At 53.3% G+C, this 27106-nt stretch overlaps 2 protein-coding genes across 3 annotated transcripts in view; one reads left to right on the top strand and one right to left on the bottom strand.

Moving 5' to 3' along the window:
- The first annotated feature begins 905 nt into the window (after positions 1-905).
- Positions 906-5428, top strand: SFRP5 (secreted frizzled related protein 5). The gene is made up of 3 exons (XM_068548321.1): positions 906-1428; positions 3387-3464; positions 5064-5428. Exons 1-3 carry the CDS (start codon positions 906-908, stop codon positions 5408-5410), a joined length of 948 nt encoding a protein of 315 aa, XP_068404422.1. The 3' UTR covers positions 5411-5428.
- A 57-nt stretch (positions 5429-5485) lies between these two features.
- Positions 5486-27106, bottom strand: part of ZFYVE27 (zinc finger FYVE-type containing 27) — a 28794-nt gene continuing 7173 nt past the window's right edge. Inside the window, exons 5-12 of one of the 2 annotated variants that reach the window (XM_068548320.1) lie at positions 25376-25471; positions 24025-24137; positions 23143-23288; positions 21797-21868; positions 19670-19814; positions 15327-15373; positions 14912-14993; positions 5486-5768 (exon numbers count right to left, since the gene is read on the bottom strand). In XM_068548320.1, coding sequence (XP_068404421.1) covers positions 5737-5768; positions 14912-14993; positions 15327-15373; positions 19670-19814; positions 21797-21868; positions 23143-23288; positions 24025-24137; positions 25376-25471 — 733 coding nt within the window. In that variant the 3' untranslated portion in view covers positions 5486-5736. Of the gene's footprint in view, positions 5769-12261; positions 13861-14911; positions 14994-15326; positions 15374-19669; positions 19815-21796; positions 21869-23142; positions 23289-24024; positions 24138-25375; positions 25472-27106 lie in introns of those variants that run through there. The other variant, XM_068548319.1, reaches the window with a different exon arrangement.

Raw genomic sequence — 27106 nt, 5'->3', positions numbered from 1 at the left:
TCTCAGTGCCTTTATCTGTAAAGTGAGGATAGTAATAGTATCTGCCCACCTTATAGCATTATTATGAGAATTAAATGAGGTAGTTTATGCAATATGCTCAGAACAGACTTGACACATAGGAAGCACCCAATAAGTGTTAGCTATCACTGGAAATGGTTGATAAGGTTGTGAAGTGCTGTGCAGCGTCTGAAGCACTTAATAAGCGCTCACTAAATAGTAGGTATGATTATCTTTGCCCCCACTAAGCTGTGATGTCCCAGAGGTGGGTTCTGGATCATATCCCTCCCTGATTCCCCAGCAGTCAGCACGCTGCCCGGCACCAAGCAGGAGCTCAATAAATGCGTGAGGACTGGGAGTGAAGAACTTGCCTGCCTGGACCAGGAGGGTGTGGGAAGCCAGGAGCCTCCTGCCGAGAGAAGGGAGAACCGAGGTGTCAGGCAAGAGAAAACAGAGCAGAGTGGTAAGGGCCGAGACGGAGAGATAACCAAGTGAAGTGAGTGAGAAAAGGAACAGGAGAGGCTGTGGCGGAGAGAGATAAGGAGGAAGGATGGAGAAGGCGAGGGGCGAGGAAAAAGCCTAGGGAAGTGAGGGAGCCCCGGGGAGAGGCGCAAGGCGAGGCTGGGTCAGTGGCAGGGGAGTGGGCGAGCGGGAGAGGGGCGCACGAGCCGGCGCTGAGCGGGACGCGCAGGCCCCGGGGCAGGAGGGGCAGGGGGGGCGCCACCCTGCCTCCCCGCCTTGGGGCGGGGGCCGGGCGGCCGGAGATTGGCTGGGGCGCGCGGCGAGGCCAGGGCTGGAGCTTCAAGGTGGGAGGCGCCAGGATCACTCTGTGCGCGCGGGCGCGGGACGAGGCTGCCACCCACTTGGGCGACCTCAGCGGCAGGGGAGCATCGGGGACCTGTGCAGCCATGCGGGCGGCGGCGGGGGGCGCGCGGGCGGCCGCGCTGGCGCTGCTGCTGGGGGCGCTGCACGGGGCGCCGGGGCGCGGCGAAGAGTACGACTACTATGGCTGGCAGACCGAGCCGCTGCACGGGCGCTCGTACTCCAAGCCGCCCCAGTGCCTCGACATCCCCGCCGACCTGCCGCTCTGCCACACCGTGGGCTACAAGCGCATGCGGCTGCCCAACCTGCTGGAGCACGAGAGCCTGGCCGAGGTGAAGCAGCAGGCGAGCAGCTGGCTGCCGCTGCTGGCCAAGCGCTGCCACTCGGACACGCAGGTCTTCCTCTGCTCGCTCTTCGCGCCCGTCTGCCTCGACCGGCCCATCTACCCTTGCCGCTCGCTGTGCGAGGCCGTGCGCGCCGGCTGTGCGCCGCTCATGGAGGCCTATGGCTTTCCCTGGCCCGAGATGCTGCACTGCCACAAGTTCCCCCTGGACAACGACCTCTGCATCGCTGTGCAGTTCGGGCACTTGCCCGCCACCGCGCCTCCAGGTAGCGCTGCCGCCGCCGCCATCGCCTCCCTACCCCCAGCCCCCAGCGCCCCGCGCGCTCCGACGGGATAGATGCTGCTTAGCAACCCCTTAGCACAGCTCTTCAAGCCCCCAGAGGTGCCACACACACGTCTTTGCTCAGCCCTGCATGTCGCCCCGAAGCCTACCAGCCTTCCCACCTGCGGCTGTGGACATTCCCACTGGTTCTCCCCCATTCCAACTCCGTTCCTGAAACCTCCCCCACTTCCCTCGCAGCTCCCACCTTCCCAAGCTTCTGGAATCCCTGGGGGAGCCCAATGCTATCCCCCCATCCTGAGGCCTCCAATAAATGCCTTATCACCTCTCTCAGCCCACAAATGCCCAGGATTGCTAAGCACACTCTGGGCTATGATTTCCACCCTGTCCCCATTTTCTGTACCTGGGAACCCTAAATTCTCCCACTCTTTCCCCAGTCCCCCAGGTTGGGAGAACTTTGGGTAAGGCTCAGTGCAGAAGAGTGAGCAGATTGCCAGGCTCGGCCCCTGACAAGGAGCCCTTGGGCAAGTTGCTCAACTTTGAGCCTTGGTTTCCTCATCTGTAAAATAGGAAGCAAACCCAGGTTCCCAAAATGTATGAGATCCTAAGTGCCACCTCCCACCCACCGCCCCCAATCCCATTACCCCTAATTCCTCTCTGGTCTCAGCCTCCCCTTCACTGTGCACCCCCTCACCCTTCCCCCCACTGTCTGCCAAACTCCTTCCAGGCAGAGTAAGCCCAGGCTGGGCACCAGACAAGAGGATAAACAGTGGCACCAAGCAGGGCAGCTTTGCCTGGGTGGCTAATACCCAGAATCTAGGGAGCCCCTGGCTCTGGGACTCTCCCAAGGGGCAGCACCACTCCCCCATTTTCCATTTGACCCGGCCCCCCAGAAACAACTGGACTCCACCACACCCCACCCACCCCTCAAAGCTAACCTCACCCATGCAGTCCCCAGTCCTACACGCCCACACAGGACCTGACAGTTGCGGCTGGGTGGGGGTCCTGTGACCAAAGAGTGTTGAGAGAAGAGAAACCCCCTATTCTCAGGTTAGTAATGGAACCAGGAAGCAGGGGAGAAAGACCCAGCTCAAGCAGAGACAGCATAGTCCCCAGCAGGGATCCTAGCATGGCTCCTTTATTCTGGTTTTCTTGGAGCCTGAACATTAACAGCCTGGAAAGCAGGGAAATCCCAGGCTTGGATTCCCACCTGGCTCTGCCCTCCCACTCTCACCCGCTTTGGGCCCCTCTCTCCCCCATGATGGGGCGCCCACCAGGAGGCAGAGACAGAGAGCGAGGTCAGGTGCTGTGTGGTAGGACCAGAGGCAGCCCGAGGTATCTGTGTGGCCAACAGACAAAACTGAGAATATTTCATACGAAAAGAGTTTTGGCTTCCCTTGAAAAATCGGAAGTTCTGGTAATGCTAAACTGGGTGCTCCTCAGTTTATCTCAGTCCCTGCCCTGCCGGCGTCACTCATTTACCCACCTGTCTGGAGCCTGGGTTCCTAGAAAGACCCCGCAAACATCCCCACCCTAGCACTAATCTAGGAGTCACAAATCCTGAGTTCTAAGCTCAGTTCTCACTAGCTTTGTAGACTTGGGTAGCCACTTTGGACCTCGGTTTCCTTTTCTTTAAAAGAGGAATAATGATACCTACTTCATAGGCTGAGGACTAAATGAGACAAAATTTAGAAAAAGACAGTGCACATCATGGTCACAGCTGCCAGGGTCATGGGGCAATCGTGCCCACCTGGTCAGTTTTGTCCCTTCACGACCTTTTGAACTTCACAGCCACTCAGTGAGCATTATCATTATCATCATCCTGTTTCCTGATGAGGAAGTGGAGGCTTGGCAGGGGGAGGTGGTGGGTCAGTGGGGGAGCCTGAAACCTAAGTGGCTCTATGGACTCTGATCCCCTCTCCCCACCCCTGCTTCTCTCTTCAGTGACCAAGATCTGCGCCCAGTGTGAGATGGAGCACAGCGCTGATGGCCTCATGGAGCAGATGTGTTCCAGTGACTTCGGTGAGTGTAGAGTCCACGTGGCCACTGCCCTCTCCCCAGAGAAATGTACCTCTTTTTTGCAGGTCATCCCAGGGACTTCAAAAGCCCCTCAAGGCCATGGTCCATCCCTGGCCAGGGCTCTGGCAGCCATCCCTTGACACTGTCTACAGAGGGGCCTCCAGGGCTGGATTCTCTTTAGGGGAAGCAGGCTTGGCCCAGAGATGGATGAGGGCAGCAGAGGGGAGAGATGGGCTCCAGGATGGAAGTGCAGCCCCCTCGTCCCTGGGCACCTCTGCCTAGTACCTGATGCACCTTTGGCCAGGGGAGCTGTGGTCACCCGTCCCACAGCTTCATCCTGGAGCCTCCCCATTCCTGGGGCAGTCAGGACTTGGCTCCTGTGCGGACCACGCAGCCCAGCATGTGGTCTTGGCCAGGTCGGCTCCCCTTTTGTGTCTTAGCCTCCTCTGTCTATGAAAAAGAGAAAGCAATGAAATCCTTCCTGCAGCAGGTCTTTGATGTCATCAGTCTGTTTGGAAAGAGGACACTACTACTGCAAGGTGTGTGCGTGTCCGAGAGAGAAAGAGGGGGTGGGGGAGAAGGAAAGAGATTTTATAACACTGTCCTTCCCTGGGCGGCCAAAGTTATTCTCTGGCTTCTCCCTGGCTGCTCCCGGAGATGGGGACCCAGAGGCCTGCAGAAGGAGGACGCTGGCCTAAGTGACCGCCACCAACTCCATTAGGCTCTCTGGCCTTCAACCACCTCCTCCACTACCCCACATACTCACACTCCTACACACACCACAGACATTCTCTCACACACAAAAACACCCAGCACCACACTCCCCACTCCCACCCACACTACACAGTCGCACACAGATTACAGCGGTGGGTTCGCTCAGCAAGAGCTGGTTGTATGCGGCACTTCCCAACCCTGTGCTCCGTGACTCAGGGGTCACGGTGGGAGTGCTTACCCATGGAAATCAACACATGCGACAGAGAAGGGCACCCCGCCCAGAGCCGGCTGTCTAGCATTTAGACCCACCACTGCTCCAAACACCACCCCCTGCTCCAAACACCACCCCCTGCAACACACACACACACACACACACACACACACACACACACGCACACACGCACGCACGCAGCCAGAAATCCCGTTTGGAAGCATCCCCAGAGATCATGAAATCCAGCCTTCCTCCGTCACAAGGACCACCCCTCCACCAAACCCTCCCTCCAACTGGTCAGCTCCACCCCCAATATTTCCCTTCCCCGGGGAGCCCACACCCAGCTCCACTCGCCACGGAGAGCTCTCCACCCTGCACCTGGTGTCATGGAAAGGCACAGGCCAGACCTCAGTTCAACCCAGGCTCTAGAATTCAGGCACATCACCACCTCTCCAAACCTCATTTCCCCACCATACCTCAAGGATGAAACATGATAATGCCCGTGCAAGTCCAGCACATGATGGGAGCTTCATAAATATTAGCGTGTACACGCAGAAGCTCCATCTCCCCAAGCCCCAGGCCTGGAGCTTCAGGCAGAGCACCAAGCATGGGGCCACCAGCGTCCTGAGCAAACGTGACGGTTCTCAGGCCATCCCTCTGTCCACCCCGACACACAGTGGTCAAAATGCGCATCAGAGAGATCAAGATAGAGAACGCGGACCGGAAGCTGATTGGAGCCCAGAAAAAGAAGAAGCTGCTCAAGCCGGGCCCCCTGAAGCGCAAGGACACCAAGAGGCTGGTGCTGCACATGAAGAACGGCGCTGGCTGCCCCTGCCCACAGCTGGAGAGCCTGGCTGGCAGCTTCCTGGTCATGGGCCGCAAAGTGGACGGACAGCTGCTGCTCATGGCCGTCTACCGCTGGGACAAGAAGAACAAGGAGATGAAGTTCGCGGTCAAGTTCATGTTCTCCTACCCCTGCTCCCTCTACTACCCCTTCTTCTATGGGGCCGCGGAGCCCCACTGAAGGGCACTCCTCCCTGCCCCACCCAGCCAGCTGTGCCTTGTCTTCTGTCTCCGCCCCTGGGGCGTACTCTCTCCTCCTGCCCACCTGGCCTCCCCTTACTCCCAGGCTGACCCAGCCCCTGCCGGAGGGTGGTTCATGCAGAGCTGCTACCAGCCCAGGCACTAAGGGATGGACATGGAGCCAGGCTGTCCTTGACCGAGGGGTTCTGGGGTCCTTGAAGGTTTCCTCCCATAGGAGCAGAGGTTTCTCAGTTGGGAGAAAGTAGGCAGAGAGAAGACAGAGCTCTAAGCAGCCTGAGGAGGTGGTTTCCAGAATAGCCGGTGGTGTCAGCTCCCCTCTGTTGGCGGTGGGGCCTCGCCTGGGAGAGGGAAGTCTTGGTATTAGGCTGAGCTACTTGAGGGACAGTTCTTGGCCCCCAGGGCCCCTTCACGTGTCCTCACTGTAGCCCTCCCGAAAGGAAAGGGTCACAGTGCCCTCCAGCCACGCCTCCCCACCTTCCCAGTCTCTGCCTGTTTCCCTTCCCGCTGGGCCGGAGAGAAGCCCAGCCCAGCCCCGCTCCCAGACGCTCACTCCTCAGCCTCCGCATGTCCCTTTTATCCTGATGACTGCTACTGCGGCGAGGCCATAGATACTAGACTGATGCAGGTAGGGTTTGGTTTTCTATTTTTTTTTAAGTTTTTAATTAAATCAAAGAAAACAAACTGGTTTTAACCAGGTGATTTCTTTATCAGCTGGTTCCTCGGTGGGGTGTTCAGAAAGGACTTCGCGAAAGAGGCCTTTTTGTAACCCACGGACTGTCCACACAGACATACTTGGAATGCCTAAAAAGAGCGATTCCCACGTTTTCACATGATCCCCCGAGAACACATAGAGAGGGTCACCCTTCTCATCCTCACGACGAGACTAACTCAGCAATGGAGATGACTGTCCTTTTGTCTCAGAGGAAGGACAGAGACGCCAAGTTCCCCAGCCTTCTCCCACCATCAGAAGGCTCCCACAGTCCTGCAGCATCTCCCTGACATGGGCAGTGCCTGCTCTGAGGAGCCCCCAAAAGGCCGGGCCACAGGGAACTACTCTGAAGAGCCAGAGTCCTAAATGTGTCACTCCTACCCCTAGAGCTCAAACACCCCTGGGCACTGGACGTGTAGGAGATGACGGTGTGGACAGGTGCTACTCCAAGCTGGTCCCTGGACCAGAGCATCAGTATCACCTCAGAGCTGGTGAGAACCACAGAAGCTCAGGCCCCACCCCAGACCTGCATTTTAATACATAAACCTTCGAATCATCTAGGGAGCTTTTACAAAATACTGGGCTCTACTCTAAATCAATTAAATCTGAACCTCTGGAGGGTGGTCCAAAATCAGCATTTCTAGATGCCCACTGGGGCAGTGTGCAGCCAGGGCTGAGAACCTCCATCCGGATAAGCCAACAGCTACGGCAGGAGGGCGAGGGGCTGAGGTTACCTCAGGCTGGAAGGGTCCTGGTCCTGCATGCGGGGAGGGGACCAGCTATAATGCCTCAGGGGGCTTCTTCAGCGAGCTCAGTGCAGATGGAGGCTGCTACCTTGAGCTGGACGGGGAAGCGAGGGGAGAAGGCTTGAAACGGAGGCGACAGGCTGCTGTCAGTAACACGTCCAGAATTTGGGAGGGGTGGTGCCTGGAAAGAGTCCTGAGGGGACTGTCAGCAGATGCTGAGGGACAGGGCAGACGTACCCAGAGCAGGGGGCTGGGGACACCCCCAGGAGGCTTTCCTCACCAACTGGGGTACAGCTGGGATGCCGAGTCCAGTCAAGGCCTGCTGATCCTCCAAAACAATGGAGCCACGTTCTCTTGAGGTGAGGAAAACCCTGGCTTGCTTCCGCAGCTCTCAGAGGAGCACGCTGCCACAGAGAAACAAGGGGCCAGTGTGGGCTAACAGGTGGTCTGACAGCCTGCCCATAAATCACCTCCCTGGCAGTCAGGTGCCCCACACAGGTCAGGGGCGGCCGAGGCCTGCTTGTTTCTCCTCACCTCTGAGGAAGCCGCTGCCTCCCACGCTCGCCCAAAGCCTGCCCAGCCCACCTGGCTCCCTGAAACCGCCCCTTGTCTCCCAGCCTCCTACCCTGACCAAATATTTACGGGCACTTCTAGGGTCAACCAAGACCAGGGATTATTTCTTCACTGAATACACAGGACTCAGGCTGCTTCTGGCCGGAGCACAATACTGACCTCTGTCAGGTGCTGGCAGCCCATGAGAGGGAGCGGGCGGGGAGGGGCTCCCTTAGCCCATCCTGCGAGGCCCCAGCAAGGCGCTCCTCACCCACCGCCACGAAGGAGTCAGGCCCTGCTCTGCACCTTGGCTCTGTCCCCAGCACCTGCCGTCAGAGCCCCCGGCAGTCTCTTCCCTGGGACCAAAGACCAGGGAGGCCCTGCAAGGCCTGAGCGCTCCCTGCATTCAGTTCAGTCACAGAACACTGTCTCCTGGCCAGCCTGAGACAGGCGGCGGGTGTTGCCCAGCGAGCATCTGCGCTGCGCATCAGTGAATGATGGCATCCGACTGCGTGGAGCAGAAACCTCCAGAAACAGCGGGACTTCCCCCCTCAGGAGGTCTGGAGGTGGGAGGTCCATGTCCCAGGCTCATTCTGCCTTCCTGCTCTGCCAGGGGGTGGTGCCTCCTTCTCCCAACTTCTCAGCCACATTCCAGGGAGCAAGGCGGGAAAGGGCTAAGAGCAAAAGCGGCGCATCAGCTGCCTCTGGCCCTTTTGATCAGGAAAATAGTAATTTCCCAACAAGTCCCACCTGGTAGATTTCCACTTCTCGCTCACCAGCCAGAACTAAGTCACATGGCCGGTCCTAGTTGCAAGGGGGCAGAGGAAGTGTTTCAGCTGGGTACAAAATGAGAGTTCTGATAGAGAACAGAAGGGATTTGTGGTAGGCCCATGACACTCAGGATCGGGTGAGAAGAGGCCAGTTCTGGGTTCCAATGCTGTGACTTAATGACCATGTGACATTGGGGACATGTCCTAGCTGGAAAATGGAGTGATCATGTCTACTTCACAGGGTGGCTGAGTGTTAAGCAGGGAAATGTATGAAAAATACCTGGAAACAATGCCCAGCATTTAGAAGATGCTCATTAAATTGTAATTAGTATTTTTATTAACCAAAGGCCTTGACCTAGCACAGTGCCTGCACAAAATAAGTGCTTATTAAATTCCTAATTGATTTGTTAATCAACTAAGAAATGCTACTGGCAGGAAGGCAAGGAAAAGACAGGAACATCTTATCTAAAGGCCACAATTGTTACTTCCAGAAGAGGGAGAGAATTCACATTTGTGGTTTTGCATCAGAAAATACATTCCCAGGTAGTATGTAGGGCAATAGAAGAGAGAAGACATATAATACCATAGTAGCATTCAGTATATATCAAGCCCATTAATATATAAATATTCAAGCACTTTGGCATTTTAATTTAAGCCTCCTGAGGTAGGTACTATTATTATGCCCATTTTAATGGTGAGGAGACTGAGGTTCAGAAAGGTTAATGAACTCGTTGAAGGACATACAGCTGTACTTACTGGTGCGGTTAGGATTTGACCCCGTGCTCTTAACCCCTGTACTACTGCCTGCAGGGGGCAAAGCCGAGGACAGGTGGGCAGGATTGTGTACAAGCAGCCACGCATCTGCTACCCTGCCTCACAGGAAGATTTCTGGGGACCCTGCTCAGATCTCACTCCAAGGGCCCTGAGAGCAGCAGAAGAGCCATCCTTGAACCACGGCTTTTCTCCCGAATCCCAGGGCAGCCCACCCCTTCGCCCCTCCTCCTCTCTCAGCCCCATCAGCATCCAGCCTCTCGGGTCCCACAAAGGAAGCTCACATCCCACAACTGTTTAGTCGGCTGTAATCCTGGCTAAAGTTCACTCCTTGGGAAATCCAACGTGGGGGGTGGTTGCTGCTGGAATGTGTGTGGCTGGGACCCAGTGTCCCAGCCCAGACAGCAGGCTCTGCTGGGGCCAGGGGAATCCAGAACCTCCAGCCCCAAGCTGTGCCAGAGAATGGAATGTGCTACTCTAGGGTGTTGAAACAGACCCAGCCAAGGAGATGGGGCTGTGCTGGGAGCTGGGGGAGCTCCTGCCACAAGGCTGCCTCTGTTCCCCTGGAGGCTGAGCCCACTTCACTAGGGCTGGTGGTGGGCAGGCCCTCCTGTTAGCTCAATGGCTCAGAACCTCCTGGAGCTAGTGGGAACAAGGCAGAACAGAAGGGAGGTGACAGCCAGGACGGCTATGGTGACCAGTTTCTCTGAGGCATCGACAAGCACCTGTGGCACAGCTCACGTTGCGGCTCCATGGCTTACTAGCTGTGTGACCTGGGGCAGGTTACTTAACCTCCCTAGGCCTCCACTTACTCATCGGTGAAATGGAGTTAATAATAGAACCTAGCTTTGGGGACTGTCACGAGGTTTAAATGAGATGACACACTCGGCATACTGCCCAGTACAAGTGCTCAATAAACGTAGGTATTATGATCTTAGAGCCACCAGCTGCAGGATAGATGCTGGAGCCAGGGCCTCGAAGGTTCCATGGAGACAAAGGGATGAAAACGGCACTTCATTTGGCTTCAGCTCTGAGAGCCAGGTGACCAACGACCTCAAATCCCGAAGACCCCACAAACCACGGCCAGTTCAAGGTCTGCCAAGGCTCACTGGAGGCTGCTCCCCACCACTAGCAACCCATAAAAAGATGGCCAGAACCCTCAACCCAAGCCAGGCTGTGGGAGCTGGCCATCCATCCAGGTCTGCCCAGCAGGTCCCAGGGCTGTCGCAGACCTGGCTACTGTCCCCTCACTGGGTCCCTGAGAACAAACTGGAAAGCATCTTTTAAACCAGGCATCCAATTCTACAATGGACAATCTGCTTTCCAGGCCATCCCACCTTTGGTCCTCTCCAGGCTGTGGACCCCAGGCAGCGGGAAGGCACAATCTACTCCTAGTAAAACCCTCCATGGCTCCATTTTCCCAGTGGCACCTGCACTTTGAAGATGTCCATCACTGGCATGCTCTGAGGCCCTCACACGCACCTCAAGGGGACAAGGAGGTGGCTTTCCTTCTATGAGGCCACTGACTCCAGATGATGAAAACCATGTTTCTCACACCCTGAATCCCATGTCCTAAAAGCTACTCGTGCTATAGTCTGTATTTCACCATTAGACATTGTTTTCATTTTCCCAACATAAAATATTGACTCTGCTTTTTCAAACTATACTCTGGCTTCATTCTTTCCTGAAAATAATCTATGATTATTCTCTAGTTTAAAAAAAAATTGCTGTTCTAAGCCATGCAGGGCAGAGTTGTTTTGATATTCCTAAAGATGGCCAGAATGAGAGAAATGAGTTAGTGTTTATTGAGCATTCACTATGTGCCAGGCACCTCGCTTCCCACCTGGAGTGGACTATCTCATTTAATCCTCACAGCAGCCACACGAGATAGAAATCACTATCTACCCACTTTACAGACGAGGAAAGTAGCACAGAAAGGCTTGGGGGCAAGGCCCCTGCAGCAACTCCAGTGTGGCTGCAGCCAATGGTAGAACAGGGCCAAGTGTGGAGCCGGTCCATCGCAGCACCCGCCTCTACTGTCACCGGGATGCTCTCTGGCTAGTGCAGGCTGCTCCTGCTCTAAGGGAAGTCCCTTCTGGTTCCATCCTCACATGCTGTGGGGAACCCGCATCTTCAAATGGGTATGGTGTGGCTCCCACAGTGAGGGGCTGGACTGGATTATCTCTGAGCATCCCTCCAACTGACCTACTGTGACACAGGCCCTCCACGAGAAGAACAGCCTTCCTGGGCCTGTGCTACCACTGCTGTCCCCTTTTGCTCAAAGGCCCTATTTTCCACTCCTCCAGCATCTCTACTGTTCCTCTGGACTACCCGGCTACTGAGGTCGCTTTGGTACTTTTATTTGCCACTTTGGTACTTTTTAAAGTGAACATGCTCTTCTGTAAAAACTGCTAGGACAAGGTTCTGGCTGCGTCCCTGTCTCTTGGGGCCCCCTGCTGGGGCTCCCTCGTCCTAGGGGAAGTTACCAGACCGAGGCCTCAGTGTGCTGTGAGGACCCCTCAGGCACCGCAGTCTGAGTTGCACGTGCATGGGGTCATGAGGATGTGGCTGCAACCTGACCTCGACTCCAAGGCAGAGTCTCTCCACCCGCCTTTACTGCCTCAGGCCCAAGGTCTTGAAGACACCGCTCAAGTCCAGCTGTGTGTGGTCTGCAAAGTGCCATGCCAAGCCTCTTGCAGCCACTGCTCAACTTCCCTGGGCCTCAATTTCCTCCCCTGTAAAATGGGAAGAAAAAGTGCCTACCTCTTAGGGCCGTCTTGAGGATTAAATGAAATAATGTGTGTAAAGCACGTATCACAGCGCCTGGCACCCAGTAAACACGCCCCAAACCCCAGCTCCCAGAGAACTGCTTCTACTTCCCATCTCACAGCCAATCCTGTTTCCGGCTGGTTCTCAGCCTCCCCCAGGGCTGATCCTTTTCTGCTTTCTCAGAGGGATTAGCTAAAATCTTTCCATTCTAAAGCCTGCATTGCTTAGTATTTACCAAGTTCTGGTCCCCAGCCCAACCCCCAGCCCTCACAATGTGGTCACAGTCACAAGACGCCGCCTCAAGTCAATCCAACAGGCATCTCGCTGAGCCCCTCCTGCACAAGGCACAGCTTTCCTCCCCCAACCCCAGGTCACACCCCAACTTCAGCCTCCGCAGCCCCTCCGCCCCGTCTTGCAGACACAGCCCAGGCCTGCAAACTCAGCCAGTGCTGGGGGGCACCTGGCTCTCCAGCCTCAGGGAGAGGGGGCATGCAAGGACCAGGACGAAAACATAGGAAGCTTGAGGCCTTTTTATTGACAATTCTCCATATACACAGACATCCTTTTAGTTCCTCTCCAGTGTAAATAAAGCACAAGCACTTAACTCTCATATCTCCACAGGACAAAGGAGCCCAAGGAAGGGGGTCTACCAAGGCCTGCCTGGTTCCCCAGGGACTTGCCCCCACTTGGCCTGGAGAAGTCCCCTGGCTCCTAGACTGGTTGGCATGGAGAGAAAGCTGGCCTAGGATGATCCTTGTCTCCCCAGCCTGCCACCTTGTGTCCCTGCTTAGGGTATAGAAACGTCTCCGCCTCCCAGGGTTCTGAGTCCCTGGCAGCCCATGAGTTCAGGGAAGCATCCTAGGGTAGGAGAAGCCCCCATCCTCTTTATCCCATTCCTTGTGCCACATGTTCCCGGGAACCATGCAATAAATAAATAAATACTTCAAAAAGGCAGGGAAGCTCCTGGGGAAGGAAGGGTGCCCGAGCCTGCTCATGGCTTAGGGAGAGACACTGTGCCCCTAAGAGCCCAGAGTGAACATGAAATTGTTGGAGAGGGGATAGGGACCCCAAGTGGCCTTATCCCATAACTGCTGTCCTGCTGGAGAACAGCCCTGGAATCTGAGACCCAGCCCAGCGAGATCCTACACTTCTCAGGCCCCCAGAGGTTGAGGGCTTCAGGACCTCTGCTCTGCTTCCTGGTCTCACACTCCAAGGGACAAGGGGCCAGGGAGGGGAACTGTAGCTCTAGGCCAGAGAAGCGGTGCCCAAGGCTCTGAACACGGGAAGCAGGAGTGATCTGAGTGCCCAGCATCTACCCGGCAGAGCTGAAAACACCAGAATAATATGTGGGCTGAGATTCTGTAAGTCAAGGTCCCTGCAAGGTGGGGCTGAGGCCCTCTGAGCTGCTGGGGTGCCCGTTTTGCTCTGCTTAACACTGAAGGATTCTGCCAGGCCCTCCCAGACATGTCCTCCTCTGGGGGAATTTGGGAACTTCAACCCTGTTTCTAGAAGTACTTTTGGTCTTGACAGCCCTCGCCACACCCTCTGGTGGGGAAAGGATGAGGTCCTGATGCCTGAAGGGACATTAGAACAGAATTGGGACACGTGCAAGCCCTTCTGCAGGCTCTCAAAGGGCAAGGGCTTGGCCCAATACCCAGCAGGGGAAGAATCTCTTTTCCCAATCTCTGACCTCCAGGCTTCTAGAATTCCCAGGCCTGCAGGGACACCCTGATCCCAGGCGAGACCAGGCCTGGCTCACTGCTGCCCTCTAACTTATATTCCCTGCCCAGCCCTGAGTCCACTAACAGCCCAGAGCAGAGCAGGGCAAACACTCCAGTCCTTGTTTGAGAGCAACCACTACTGGCCATCCGTAGGAGTAGAGAACAGCTCCAGAACCCGGCTGGAGTCAGCGAGGGCAGGAAGGGGAAGCCTACGTAGCATTCAGGCCACATTTGCCCAGCACATGCCACATGGGGCTAAGGGTGGGGAGAGCGGGGTCTACTGCTGGCCCCAGGGACAGGCGCCCGCTTGGACCCTGGGCCCTCTTCTCACTTGCTCAAAGTCTGGTTACACGAGGCACACACAAACACAGTCTCTCTCTGGGCTTCAGGGGCTGAAAAGGAGGAAGAACTTGGTGAGATGCTTCCTCGTGCCCTCTGGCTCATGGCCCCAAATACTAGAACCGCCTCCCCACCCCCCGAAGCCCCACACAGACCACCCATCACCCAGCCTACAAGCTCGCTGTCCCAGCTCACTAGCCTGCCCTCAGAGAATTCTCTTTCCATGGGAACTGGGGGCTTTGGGGGTGACCATACCAACAGCAGGCCTCACCCAGATGTTCTATGCATTAGAAATTATTTTAGCACCGAAAGAATACCTTTAAAAATGTTTTTTAAATAAAATACCAGAAGAAAATTTTCCAGAATGTTTTAACAGTGGTTATTATCTCTGGGTGGTAAGACTACAAGATTATTTTTCTCTTCCTTCTTCTTCTGTAATTTCCAAATCTTCTAGAATAAGCATATGTTACTAGCATGACCAGAAGAATGAAAAAAAGACACTCAATTTAACATTGTAACGTAGTACAAAGCAGTATGTAATACATGCTCCCATTTTTTTCTAGAACATGCATATGTATTTATCCCATGTGCGACGGCATTAATGACCGGGAAGGGTCCACGCCTAACAGTTCTCTCTGGGAGAGATTAGGAATGTTTTCCTTTCTTTGGCTTTTTGTTTTGTTTTGTTTACAATGAGTAGGTATAGCTTTTATAGAAGGAAAAGAAATTATTTTTTTTATTTAGTTAAAAGCATTACCAAGGCAATGAGAAAGAGAATGGAATTTAGGACAGTGGTCTCCCTGGGGACGGCAGGCGTGGCACTGGGGAGCCTTGGTGGTGCCGCTCATGCTCTATTTTCTAGCTTTAGTGAGCGCTCAGAGGTATTCATTACTGCGCTTCACGATTCAGATGCGTTATATATATACTCCTGTCCGTGCATCAAATGTTTTCGTTTTTCTTTTGTTAAAGGGAGATGGAGGACATCCCCAGTTCCCTGGACCTCTCGCTGACCCCTGGCTCCCTGCCCACACACAGCAGCCCCCAGAGGAGGTGGGAGGCAGGCGCGCCCTCCCGCTGCCCGGACCCCCAGCCTGCACCACTCACCTGTGGCCCCCATGGAGGACCTGGGTACCTTGAAGGAGCAGCACCGAGAGCAGAAGCTGTTTCCACAGTTACTGCAGTTCCGCTGCAGACAAGAGCCAGGGTCAGTCTTGGATCGCCTGCCCCCGGGCACCTGGAGCTCCTTTCCACCAGCTGGCCCCACCCAGAGAACCTGGGACAACTATGGGAGTGGGGAGGTGCCCTAGCGGGGCAGGACTGAGACCAGATGGGACATCCCACGAGAAGGCTGGTGAAGCCATGGGCACAGGGGCAAGCGGAGACCCACTCATTTGAGCAAACCTCAGACCAGACCCCAGGCCCAATGTGGCCCAAGCAGTCAGACTTCATCTGTGACCTCGAGCTACTCCCCTACATCTCGTCCCAAGTCCCCAGCAAACACACCCTCGAGAAGACTTACCCTCTTCTTCAGCACTGAGAAGGTGGCCGAGCAGCCCGTACAGCTCCCTGAGAAACAGAGGCAGCAGCTCAGCTTTGACCCAGCCCAGGTCTTGCAACTCTCGCCTTCTCCTGACTCTTCTAAATGGGGACACTCAGGGCACCAGCCCAGCCCAGACTCCTTGGCTGGGAGCAGAGTGCAAAGTCCAGATCCAGAGCCAGAAGGAGGGATTCAAACTAAGAAGGAAAAACCGATGGCCACCGAGAATCGATGTCCCGGACTATACACAGCTGCTGTCCCTGCTCCCACCTGGGGCTTAGAGACCCTCCACCTGTAGGTCCAGCCCAAATCGAAGAGCATCCAGCAGAATCTACCCCCTGGAAATCACACCAAGTTGGCAGGGACTTGACAACAGGCATCCCTCAGAGAAGGTGGCTCCAACGATCTCTAATGAAACCTGCCTGACACAACCCCTTCCAAAGTGTCTCCTTACAAGTACTCTGCCCACAGCTAAAGAGAGAAATGCCTCCTAAAACACCAGACTCCTGCTTTCTGTCATCTGAAGATTCCAGGAGAGAAGCTCAGAGCCAGGCACCTTCCAAAAAGACGCACAGGGCAAGAGGTGCAGGCACTAAGAGTGGTGGGCGGACGGCGCGACATACAGCCGGGAAAGAGATCCTGCCTAAACCACCAGACACAATGAGTCAACAAGGTTTCAGACACGGTTTCAAGCAGAGAAGTCAGTAGCAGCTTAGAAAACAGCTGGGAGGAGGCAAGGGAGGTGTAAGAAGAGATGAAAGATGGGGAAGAGAGGACCGATCTTTTTTTTTTTTTTTTCTTTTCTGGCCACGCCACGCAGCATGCAGGATCCTAGTTCCCCGAACAGGGATCAAACCTGTGCCCCCTGCAGTGGAAGTGCGGAACCCTAACCACTGAACCACCAAGGAATTCCCCCGACCATTCTTTTCGAGGCGACATCAAGGCAAAGGGGCTTAATAGAAGCTGTGCTCACCACCCACCCATGCTTCCAGGAAAATTAAAGAAGGAAAAGGTGGGCTGCAACAAGGACACAGTCTGATGAAGGGGGCACATGCAGGTGAGTGAAAAAAATCAAAAGGATGGAGAAGGAGAGGAAAAGCCACACTGGGCCCTTATGACTTCAGTGAGCTCCAGAAGCAGAAGCAAAAACTTATGAGAACAAGGAAAGTTGCAAGGGCTGCCGCCAAGAATACTGACTATAATTCAACACAGAAATCTCCATGCAGATGGGGGGTACTGAGCCAGGGGAGAAAAGGCAGGGGTCCATACTAGGCAGGAGGGTGGCTCACAAAAGGGGACCAGAGAGGCCAACCAAGGGCTGTGGGCCCAGAAGAGAGCCGGCTAGGGTCCCAGAAAAACCTGAGAGGGGACAAGATTACTGAAGGAGGTTTCCAGACTTGGGGCCCAAAGGCCTCCTGTGATCTAACCAGAGGAATTATCAGCTTCAGGGCGCACTGCTGGGCCTCTTGGACCACCTGTCTGGCCACGTACACAGCACCAGGCCTCACCTTCACACAAAGGCCCAAAACGATGTGGTCCCTTTCTCTGTCCACCCAGAATCCCCTGCAGCTCTTGCTAAAGGACACGCCCTGCATTCAAGGAGAGGGGACCCTAGCTAGAGCAGGAGAAATCTGACACCAATGGGCTTAAGGTAGACGCTGTTGCTGTTGCTGTCTGTCAGCCCGTGACCCTGGCAGAGGAAAAGAGAGAAGAGCATAGCGCCCCGCTGGCTGGTAATGCCAACCCAGGAAACAGGCTGCTCCAAGACTCTGTCCCCCACACTACGAATTAGGTCAAGGCCGCCCACCTCTGGCTCTCCTTAGCAAGGGGCACGGGACAGGGGAAAGGAGCTGCTCAAAGACTGACACTCTGGCCCCTCTCAACTGGATGGAGTACCAGGGCCAACCGCCCCAAGGCAGCCACGTGGTCTAGTGAAACAGCCCCGTACCACGCACAGATCTGGAGCCAGGGAGGGCTCTGTGTGCCGACGCCAGCTCAGGCAGGCATGTGGAGGAGGAGGGCACCCCGATCCCTTCCGACACCGACCAACTCTTCTTGCCCCTATTTTCAGCCAAGGTCCTGACTCACCATGTGAGGATGCCACGGGGGCAGAGAGAACAGGAAGGAGCCTAAGACCACACAGACCTGCCAAGGCAATGGTCACGGAGCCTCCAGGATAGAGGGGGCCCTTCCCACTAGGACTCCCCCACTCGGAGTTCACGGAGAAGCTCGTGCGCAGCCTGCCCTCATTCCTCCCGTGCATCCCCTTCATCCACTCGCAGCCAGAATGGAATGGCCCCCAAAGCAGCTCACTCACCCCGGCCTGTGGGAGGCAGACCCAAGACAGAGCTGCTACACTTGCCCTCACGGCCCAGAGCTTAAGAATATCTCAAGGGAGGGACAGCAAGCAGTCTTGAAGAATGGAGGGCTAAGGGGGACTTAGGAAAAGAAGCATTTTCTGCCTTTGCCATCCTCGTGGGAACCTGACAAGCCTTCACCCATCCTGGTTGGGATTATCTGAACCAAAAGCCAAATATAGAAACCGGATAGGCATAAAACCAGGGCACTTCAGACACCAGGGCAAAGGGAGGATGATGAGTTAGAAAGAACATGGGGACTTCCTTGGTGGCCCAGTGGCTAAGAATCTGCCTGCCAATGCACAGGACACGGGTTCGAGCCCTGGTCTGGGAAGATCCCACATGCCGCGGAGCAACTAAGCCCGTGCGCCACAACTACTAAAGCCCATGCGCCTAGAGCCCATGCTCCGCAACAAGAGAAGCCACCGCAATGAGAAGCACGTGCACTGCAATGAAGAGTAGCCCCCGCTCGCCGCAACTAGAGAAAGCCCGCGTGCAGCAACGAAGACCCAACGCAGCCAAAAATAAATAAATAAAATAAATTAAAAAAAGAAAGAACATGGGAGTCAAATCAGATGACCTGGATTTGAGTCACAGCTCGACCATGTACTGGCTGAAGACTCTGGGCAAATCACTCTTTTCAACCTCAGGTTACTCACCCACCAAATGGGAATATCTAAGGGGCTTTACTTAAAATTCATAGATATAAAAGTATAATTTGCCAGAACAAGAGTATTAAGTCTTGTGTAATGTCACTTGGGACTTCCGGAACCTGGCTGCTTCTAAGGACTAAATAGACAGTGTACAAGAAAGCGCACTGAACACAGAGCGCTCGGCAGCAGTCAGCGATCATCACAAATAAAAGGAAGGGATCTTGAATGACTGGGGACATTCACAGAGCAGAAAGAAACAGCATGTCCAGGAGGTCTAACGCTCAGGAAACAAGTGCCCTGGTTGCTGCAGGGGCAGGAAGGTAGGCCCTGAGCGCCCGGGGTCAAATACCTCAAGATAAACCCCAGGGGCTTCTCCCAGGGCACAGCACCCTGAACTCACTCCCACCAGAGCTGTCAGAGCAGCCAGCCCATCCTCCTCCTGTCAGCTGACAGCAAGCAGAAGCAAGGTTCTGCTTCAGGACCAGGGTGACTCCCAAGTCACCGGCTCTCCAGGCTTCAGCTATAACTTCATCAAAATGGCTCGGCTCGACTCCCACTCTCCTGATCGGAGCCAGGTCTCCGAGCTGTGCTAACAGTCAAGTCCACCCTTCTCCAAAGCTACCTTCCTGGGTGCACCTCCGTGCCCAGTAAAATAAGGACTAGCCAATCTACCAGCTTGGCTGGGGAGAAGAAACAGCAGGGCTCCATCATCCCCAGGGGAAGACACTGTTTCCTTCAACTTGCTTCCAATCGGACTGGAAAGATCCAGACAGGCTCCTAGGCACCTGCGGGATGGACCAGGGCCTTTCATGTTAACAGCGCCCCTTACAAAGCACTTACTGTGAACGTGCCAGCACTTAATGAGCATTATCTCGTTTGAGACCTACAACAACCCTGTGAGGTAAGAACTTGTATTATCCACCTTTTACAAAGGGGAAACTGAGGCACGGGGAAGTTAAATAATTTGCTCAAGGACATCCAGCAGCGCTGGAGTTTGCACCAGGCGCTCAGACTCCACACTCAGTTCCCAGCCATAATGCTCCACTGCCCACCGCAGCTCTGCCTGCCTCAGGACCACACCTCTCTGCAGTCCCGGAGTGGCGCTTCTGGAACTGAATTCCTCATCTTCCCGCAAGATTTAATAAGGACAGAGACACAAGAAGGAACCCACGTTCCCTCCCTCTCAGTCCCTCTGTGCATGTGCTACCTCCCCAGGGTCCTGTGGACACAGCTTTACTCCTTGCTCTCCTCATAACCCAGCACCTCTGGCCCCATGGCCGGGGCGCCCCCCAGCCAGCCCTCCCCTGGGCCGTACCGAAGTTGTTGGTCGGGTACCGCTTGCGGAGCCGCTCTGTGAGCCTCGACACCTTGTTGCGCAGCACCTCGTTCTTGCTCAGGAACCCGTTGTCCTGCAGGACCAGCTCATCCTCTGCCGGGCACGGGGCCCCCTCGTCATCCTCCTGTGGGAAAAGCTGCTTCCAGTTCTGCCCACCTCGTGGCAGGGCTCCGGGATCTGCGTGCATGGCGGACCCTGAGAGGCGTGGCGACCACCGGCTCGGCCACCCTTCCCCCCATCCCGCCAGCCCCTGCCCACCTCACCAAGGCTGCTACTTACCAGCACCACCAAGTGGGTCTCCTGCCTCCCAAGGTGCGGGGGAGAAGGAGAGAAAACAGAGAGAAGATAGCAAGAAGGAAGCTGCAGGGAGGGGGGCCCCCAAAGGAAAGGAAGCACAGAAGTGCTACGCTGAGTTCATCTGAGCACGTCCCAAAGGGTGACGCTAACAGAGGCCCCTGTAAAAGGACCCCAACATCAAATAAGCTTGGGGGAAGCTGTGTATTACTGTTTTTCAAACTGGGTGAAATTAATTTGGTCATTATCTTAATAGAACAGAATTGAACAGGAAAGAAAATATCCCTTACAATGTATTTTTCAGGAAACTTTTGTTTCATTTAAGTTTTTCATATTTCACAGACGTAAGTGTGAACTGGGTCAAGATGTAAAATGTGTTCCTTACTGTAGGTCATGAACAAACCTGCTTGAAAGCCCCTGCTATATATATTCCCTACCATCACCACCAAGACTCAGAGTCCACAGCCGCTTCAAGTCTTAGAGAAATCTCAGCAGTTGAAAATGTAAATGCCCACATGGACGAGGCTAATGTAATAGTAAAGCGGGCTGGGTGTAAATCATAGGCCTGGTGAAAACTCACAAAACCGCCATTTCTTGTATCCCCCACTTTACAGAGAGACATAAAGAGAAGTGATTTCCTACTATAAGAAAAGCCATAGGGCTTCCCTGGTGTCACAGTGGTTGGGAGTCCGCCTGCCAACGCAGGGGACACGGGTTCAAGCCCTGGTCCGGGAGGATCCCACATGCCGCGGAGCAACTGAGCCCGTGCGCCACAACTACTGAGCCTGCGCACCTAGAGCCCGCGAGCCACAACTGCTGAGCCCACGTGCCGCAACTGCTGGGGGCCGCGCGCCTAGAGCCAATGCTCCGCAACGGGAGAGGCCACCGCAGTGAGAGGTCCGTGCACCGTGGTGAGGAATGGCCCCCGCTTGCCTCGGCTGGAGAGGGCCCACGCGCAGCGGCGAGGACCCAATACAGCCAAAAAAAAAAAAAAGAATAAAATAAAATTTTTTAAATATATATTTAAAAAAAAAAGAAACGCCATAGTGCAAACGTGACAAAAATGGCAACTGCCACTAGGACTCCGTGACCAGGGACGACAGGAAGTGGTGAGGACTATGTGACTTCTCTAAAGGAGACAGTCACTCCTCGGCTACATTGACTGCTACAGACTCAGGGCTCCCAGAGCTTCTGAGTTTTTAGAAAAACTGAATATCTAGAGTTTCCACTGCAATCTCTCCATTTTTAAATATTGGCTCAAAAAATTAATTTAAAGCTTTGCATGCCAAATAAAACACTTCTGCAAACTATCAGTGTGAACCACTATCCTAAAACCAGGAAGACTGTCTAACTCTCTCTGACTTAGCACTTGGCCATGCAACTGCTTTCTCCAACCTCCCATCCTCACCCGTCAAAGGGACATCTTACGGACCTCATCCTTCAGAAGAGCAGGCAGAGACCCCAGCAGTGCCCTCCTCCAAATCTGCCTTCCCCACATCTAAGGCACCAAGCCCACAGTCTCCAGCCAAGGCAGTAAATGACCCACCTCCCCCAGCAGGGCGTTTTCCAGAGGCTTCCAGAGCCATTCCTGCCCTGGGCACCCAGGACAGATGCCTAGGTCAGCAAAAGGATGGGTGGAGGTTCAGTGGCACCCTTTGAACCAGTGAGTTTTAGCTCAGAGCAAGTTTCAGCTTCTCACTTGGACATAAGAGAACTTTAAAAACCCAGACTTGGAATGTGAGAAGCCACATGGCTCCAGGACCACCCGACTTCTGACCTGGTCAGCTGAGGGTGCCGGGGAAGGCCACCCACCTCGATTGCATCTTTAAACTCCTCATCAGGCTCGGCCTCCTCAGCCTCCTCCACACTGCCTGGCGTGAGGTCCTGGGGAGAGAGACTCTATTACAGTCAGAGAGATGGTAGCCCTGCCCCCAAGGTAGAGGCCACCTCCCCGGAGCCAGCATCCAGATTTCTCAAAACAATGGTTCAAGGAACTTCCCTGATGGCGTAGTGGTTAAGAATCCACCTGCCAATGCAGGGCCACAACTACTGAGCCTGCGCTCTAGAGCCCGCGAGCCACAACTACTCAGCCTGCGCGCCTAGAGCCCGTGCTCTGCAACAAGAAGCCACCGCAATGAGAAGCCCGCACACCGCAACAAAGAGTAGCCCCTGCTCACCGCAAGTAGAGAAAGCCTGCGCACAGCAACGAAGACCCAACACAGCCAAAAATTAAAAAAAAAAAAAAAATTATTAAAAAAAAAAAAAGAGGGACTTCCCTGGTGGCGCAGTGGTTAGGAATCCGCCTGCCAATTCAGGGAACACGGGTTCGAGCCCTGGTCCGGGAAGATCCCACATGCCGTGGAGCAACTAAGCCCGTGTGCCACAACTGCTGAGCCTGCACTCTAGAGCCCGTGTGCCATAACTACTGAGCCTGCATGCCACAACTACTGCAGCCCGTGTGCCTGGAGCCTGTGCTTTGCTACAAAGAGAAGCCACCGCGATGAGAAGCCCACGCACCGCAACGGAGAGTGGCCCCTGCTCGCCGCAACTAGAGAAAGCCCGCGCACAGCAATGAAGACCCAACGCAGCCAGAAAATAAATTACCTAATTAATTTTTAAAAAAAAAGAAGAAAAGAAAAACAACGGTTCACGCCTCAGAGGAAATGGCACAACTGCCAGAACGGAAGAAGTCAGGGGAAAGAGAGCAGTCTCTAACCTAGCAGGACAGGGAGATGAGACCAAGGCCACAAAAGGACATACAGTGGCTGGAGAGCACTGTGGTTGAGAGCACAGGCTCTAGAACCACAGGGCATGGATCTGAGTCCTGGGCCCACTGCCCCTGGACAACCACTCTGTGCCTCAGCCTTCTCTTCTACAAAGGAGAATAATCTCATTCTCAGAAATAACCTACACCTCCTGGGGTTAACGTCTATAAAGTACTTGGAACAGCAGAGTAAACACTCAATAAAGCACAGCGTAGCTCTTGCTACTAGTTAACTGTAGTCATTACCATTAAGCACTTCAGAGGAGATGGGCCTGGGAAGGCGCAGGAACTACAGAGGCCAGCCCAGGAGTTATTTGGTATGAACAAGCTGGTAACAGGGTGGCTGGGCAGCCTGCCCGCAGCAGGCTCTGCCCGGGTGGTTAGGGGCGCTCACCTCTGTGGGCGTGGGTGCAGGTGCAGGTGTGCAGTCCGGCAGAGCGCCCTTCCCCCCGGCATCAGACGGTGGCGGGCTCTCAAAGGCACTCTCTTCCTGCTTGGGGTTCATCCGCCGCTGCAGAGATGCCCTATACTCAGACACCACTACCCAGAGCAAGAAGAACAGGGTGGGAGGCAGAATCAGGATGGAATGAGCAGTGCTCTGGGGGTACCCACTACTGCAGCCAGCTGGCCGCCTCCTCCAGCACCCACTCTCGGCAGCAGGAAACAGTCGCCCTCCTAACTCTGAACAAGTCACCTAACTCAAGCTTCATAAACAAGACAGATGTACCAATACCTACCCCATGAGATTGTTAAAAAGAGATTAAATGTAGTAAGTGCCCGATAAATCATGGCTTCTATAATTAATTTCCAACCACAGGGAGGAAAACAAGTATAGCAATCACCCCAACATATGTACAGGCCCAGGCTTCTACGGCTCAAGGCCTCTCCAGACTGTTTCAGTGCTTTAGAAGCCAGACGGCAGACAGGTACTCTGGGATCACACAGAGATGAGGCAGCAATTCCTGGGGGGCTGCATCCTGGGAGGCGGATGGCAACACTGGGAAAACATCCCTCCCTCATCTCCCAGAAGCCACCATATCATGTGAGCAGTGATTCATCTGTCTGGGGAAGGGAAAGGGACCCCTAGTAGCAGCCTCCCCTGTATCCCACTGAACATCTGAGAGGCAGAGCCCACCACTCTCCAAGGGAGGACCCTAGTGTGGTGCTGCCCCCTTGTGGAAGGCACAGAAAACAGACGATCAGCCGTAGAGATACCGGGGAGCCCAACCAGCCCTCAGAGCCAGGTCCCATCTCTGTCAGGCTGTCTGGGGCTTACCTCGGAAGAACTCCACATTTCCCAGAAAGAGTGTGCTGTTTAAAAGGGCAAGGACCCAGCACAGCGGCAGCAGATACAGCATGCAAACCGTGCCCAGAAGAGCCCCATAGAACCTGGATCGACAGAGAGGAACCACAGGATCAGAAATTCGTAAGATCAGAAGGAAACTGGTTTAGGGCACACCCACATGGGGGTCTGGGCAAGAAACAGCTATGGGAACAGTTAATAAGCTGACAAGATCTGCTAATCAAACAAGTGGAAAGTAAAGTGAGGAGGAAGGATTTACAACCACCAACAGGTCACAACGGACACGGGCGGGGCCGCCTAAACTGGTCCAACACACATCTCTCCTCAGGACCTAGACTCTGAAGTCCAGAATAAGACAGACTTGGATCTGAATCCCACGCTGCCACTTCTTGCTGTGTGACCTTATGCAAGTCCCTTGGCTCTCTGAGTGTTACTTCCTTCACATGTAAAATGAGGACTAAGTCTTCCCTGGTGATCCAGTAGTTGAGAATACGCGCTTCCAACGCAGGGGGCATGGGTTCGATTCCTGGTCGGGAAACTAAGATCCCCCATGTGGAGTGGTGCGGCCAAAAAAAAAAAAAAAAAAAAAAAAATGAGGACTGAAATAGCACCTTCCTCATAGGGTTACTACCAAGAGTGAGACAGTACCATGGAAAGCCTTGAGCACAGTGCCTGGCACCAGGGGAAGGCTAAAGAAGTATTAGTTGTCATTATTATTCACATACAAAGAACCTTAAAAACATTCATTTCATTTGATTCAATAGTTCCATCCTAGTAGTCTAAGAAAAAAAAAAATTTCAAAAGATTAAAGCTATACCCATAAAAATGTGCACTACAGGGTTAGTAATAAAAGTAGAAACTGACTAAATATATCACAGAATGGTTCCATAAATTATAGTACAATCACCATCTATATTAATATGGTATTACAAGTAATTCCAAAAGCTATGTAGCAACATGGAAAACCAGTTACATGATAACAATAAGTGAAAAAAAAAGGGTTCTCACATACACTATGAGCTATAGAGAGCATGTGCATGTGACAAACTCTACAAGGCAATCCAAACATGAGACTGGCTGCTATATCAGGGTGGGAGATTACATGGTGAGTTATTTTTCTATTTTTAAAATATTATGACCACACCTAAAAGAACGTGTCTAAACAAAAGCAGCGCATTCAAGCCCACAAGCCTACGTACAGGTCTGCACACAAGAGCCTAGTGGGCCCTTTTCCCCTGAGCTAGGGCAACAGGAGCCCTCTCGAGGCAGCTGGCTTTGCCTGGGGTCCTCAGGGCAGCGGTGGTGGGAGCGGACGGGCACTCACTGTGAGGAGACGGTGGGGTTCTCCCAGTGCAGCACGCGGTAGGCAGCTTCACAAGTGCAGCACAGGCGGCTCAGGAAGGCCTCCAGCTGGATCAAGCTGCAGACACAACATAGGGGGCTTGTGCAAGCTATACGCCCTGCCTCACCGGGAGGGGTCGGAGAGTTTGGGGAAACTTCGTACACTTCAGCCCCCTTTTTTGAACCCTTGCCAAGGTCCCTGCTTTGGTCTCTTCCTAGATGTTGATGTTGGGCTGGCTACTTAACTTTTCCAAGGATGCAGTTTTCCTCTATAATATGAGGAGCAGGGTACCCACCTCCCAGATGCACTGGAGCTGTGAGGATAAATGTCAGGATGTAGAGCAATGTGTCTCCACCTGGGATGTAAGGTAGACTGACCTGAAGAGTTCTTTTAAATGGATGCCCCCCAAAAGCAAAGAGCACATGCTTGTGAAATGAGAACCCAGATCTTGGCTTCTGAAGCGCTCCTCGGAGAAATGGCTGATTCTAGAACAGGGCAGGGAATGTGCAAGATGAATTTAAACATTCTGTTATACCACAGAATAAGGAAGCACTCAAAAATGATGGGGACATATTGAAAGAACACAGGGGCCAGTTCAAAAGAGCTCCATTGCCAAATCTAGGACTGAGATCAAAATTAACAATGACAATAATAAATTATAACCCATTGAATAAAATTTAAAACTCCTACGTTCATACTGATAATAAGGAAAAGCTCTTTCTTATAGAATGTCAGGTAATAATGACAATTAGAAAATCACCTTTGCAAAAAAAAAAAAAAAAAGGAAAACAAAAAGAAAATCACCTTTGCAACCATCATAGTAATAAATTGATGAAAGTAAGACCTATCAATGGATTTCAGTGTAGTGGGTGTATATTTGATGAGGAACAAGATATTTACAAAGTCTCAAAGTATCCCCCCTCAGATTACTAACTCCAGAGGGTAAAATGAATGGTCACTGTACAGTGGAGAAACCTGCACCAAGGTGACCAAAGTTAGTATCTCCCATAACAGACAGTGACATCATGTACCTCTTGATATGATACAATGACGTCACTTGTCACATTCCTGCCAAAAATGCAAAACCTGAATCTAATCATGAGGAACCAAACTACCACAAATGCAGAGAAATTCTACAAAATAATAAACATGTTCTATTTTAAAATGTCAAGTCATGAGAAACAAAGACCAAGGAACTATTCCAGGTCACAGGAGACTAAAGAGACATAAAAACTGAATGTCATGCACGAGTCTGGATTGGAGCCTAGATCAGGAGAAATTTATATAATAGACCTTATTAATACAAATGGCAAAATTTGATCATGAACAATTATTAGATAATAGTACTAATGCTAATGTTATCAATGTTAAATTTCCTAATTTTGATTACAGGACTTTGGAAATAGAAGAGAATGTCCTTGTTCTTAGAAAATGCATGCTGAAGTATTTGGGGTAAATAGGCAAGATGTTTGTAACTTACTTTCAAATGGTTCAGAAAGAAAAAAAATAATGTCTTAGTGTAGAGGGATAGATGAAGCCAACGTGGCAAAATGTTAATAATTGTTCTATCTGGGTAAAGGGCATGTGGGAGTTCTTTGTAATACTCTTGGAAATCTTCTGTAAGTTTAAAATCATCTCAAAGTGAAAAGGTTTTCTGAAAAACTGCAGATACCCAGGCCCCACTCCAGATAACTGACTCAGAATTTCTGGGGT

The sequence above is a fragment of the Eschrichtius robustus genome, chromosome 7, assembly GCF_028021215.1.
Source record: "Eschrichtius robustus isolate mEscRob2 chromosome 7, mEscRob2.pri, whole genome shotgun sequence".
NCBI lineage: Eukaryota > Metazoa > Chordata > Mammalia > Artiodactyla > Eschrichtiidae > Eschrichtius > Eschrichtius robustus.
This window is presented reverse-complemented; position numbering and strand designations above follow the sequence as displayed.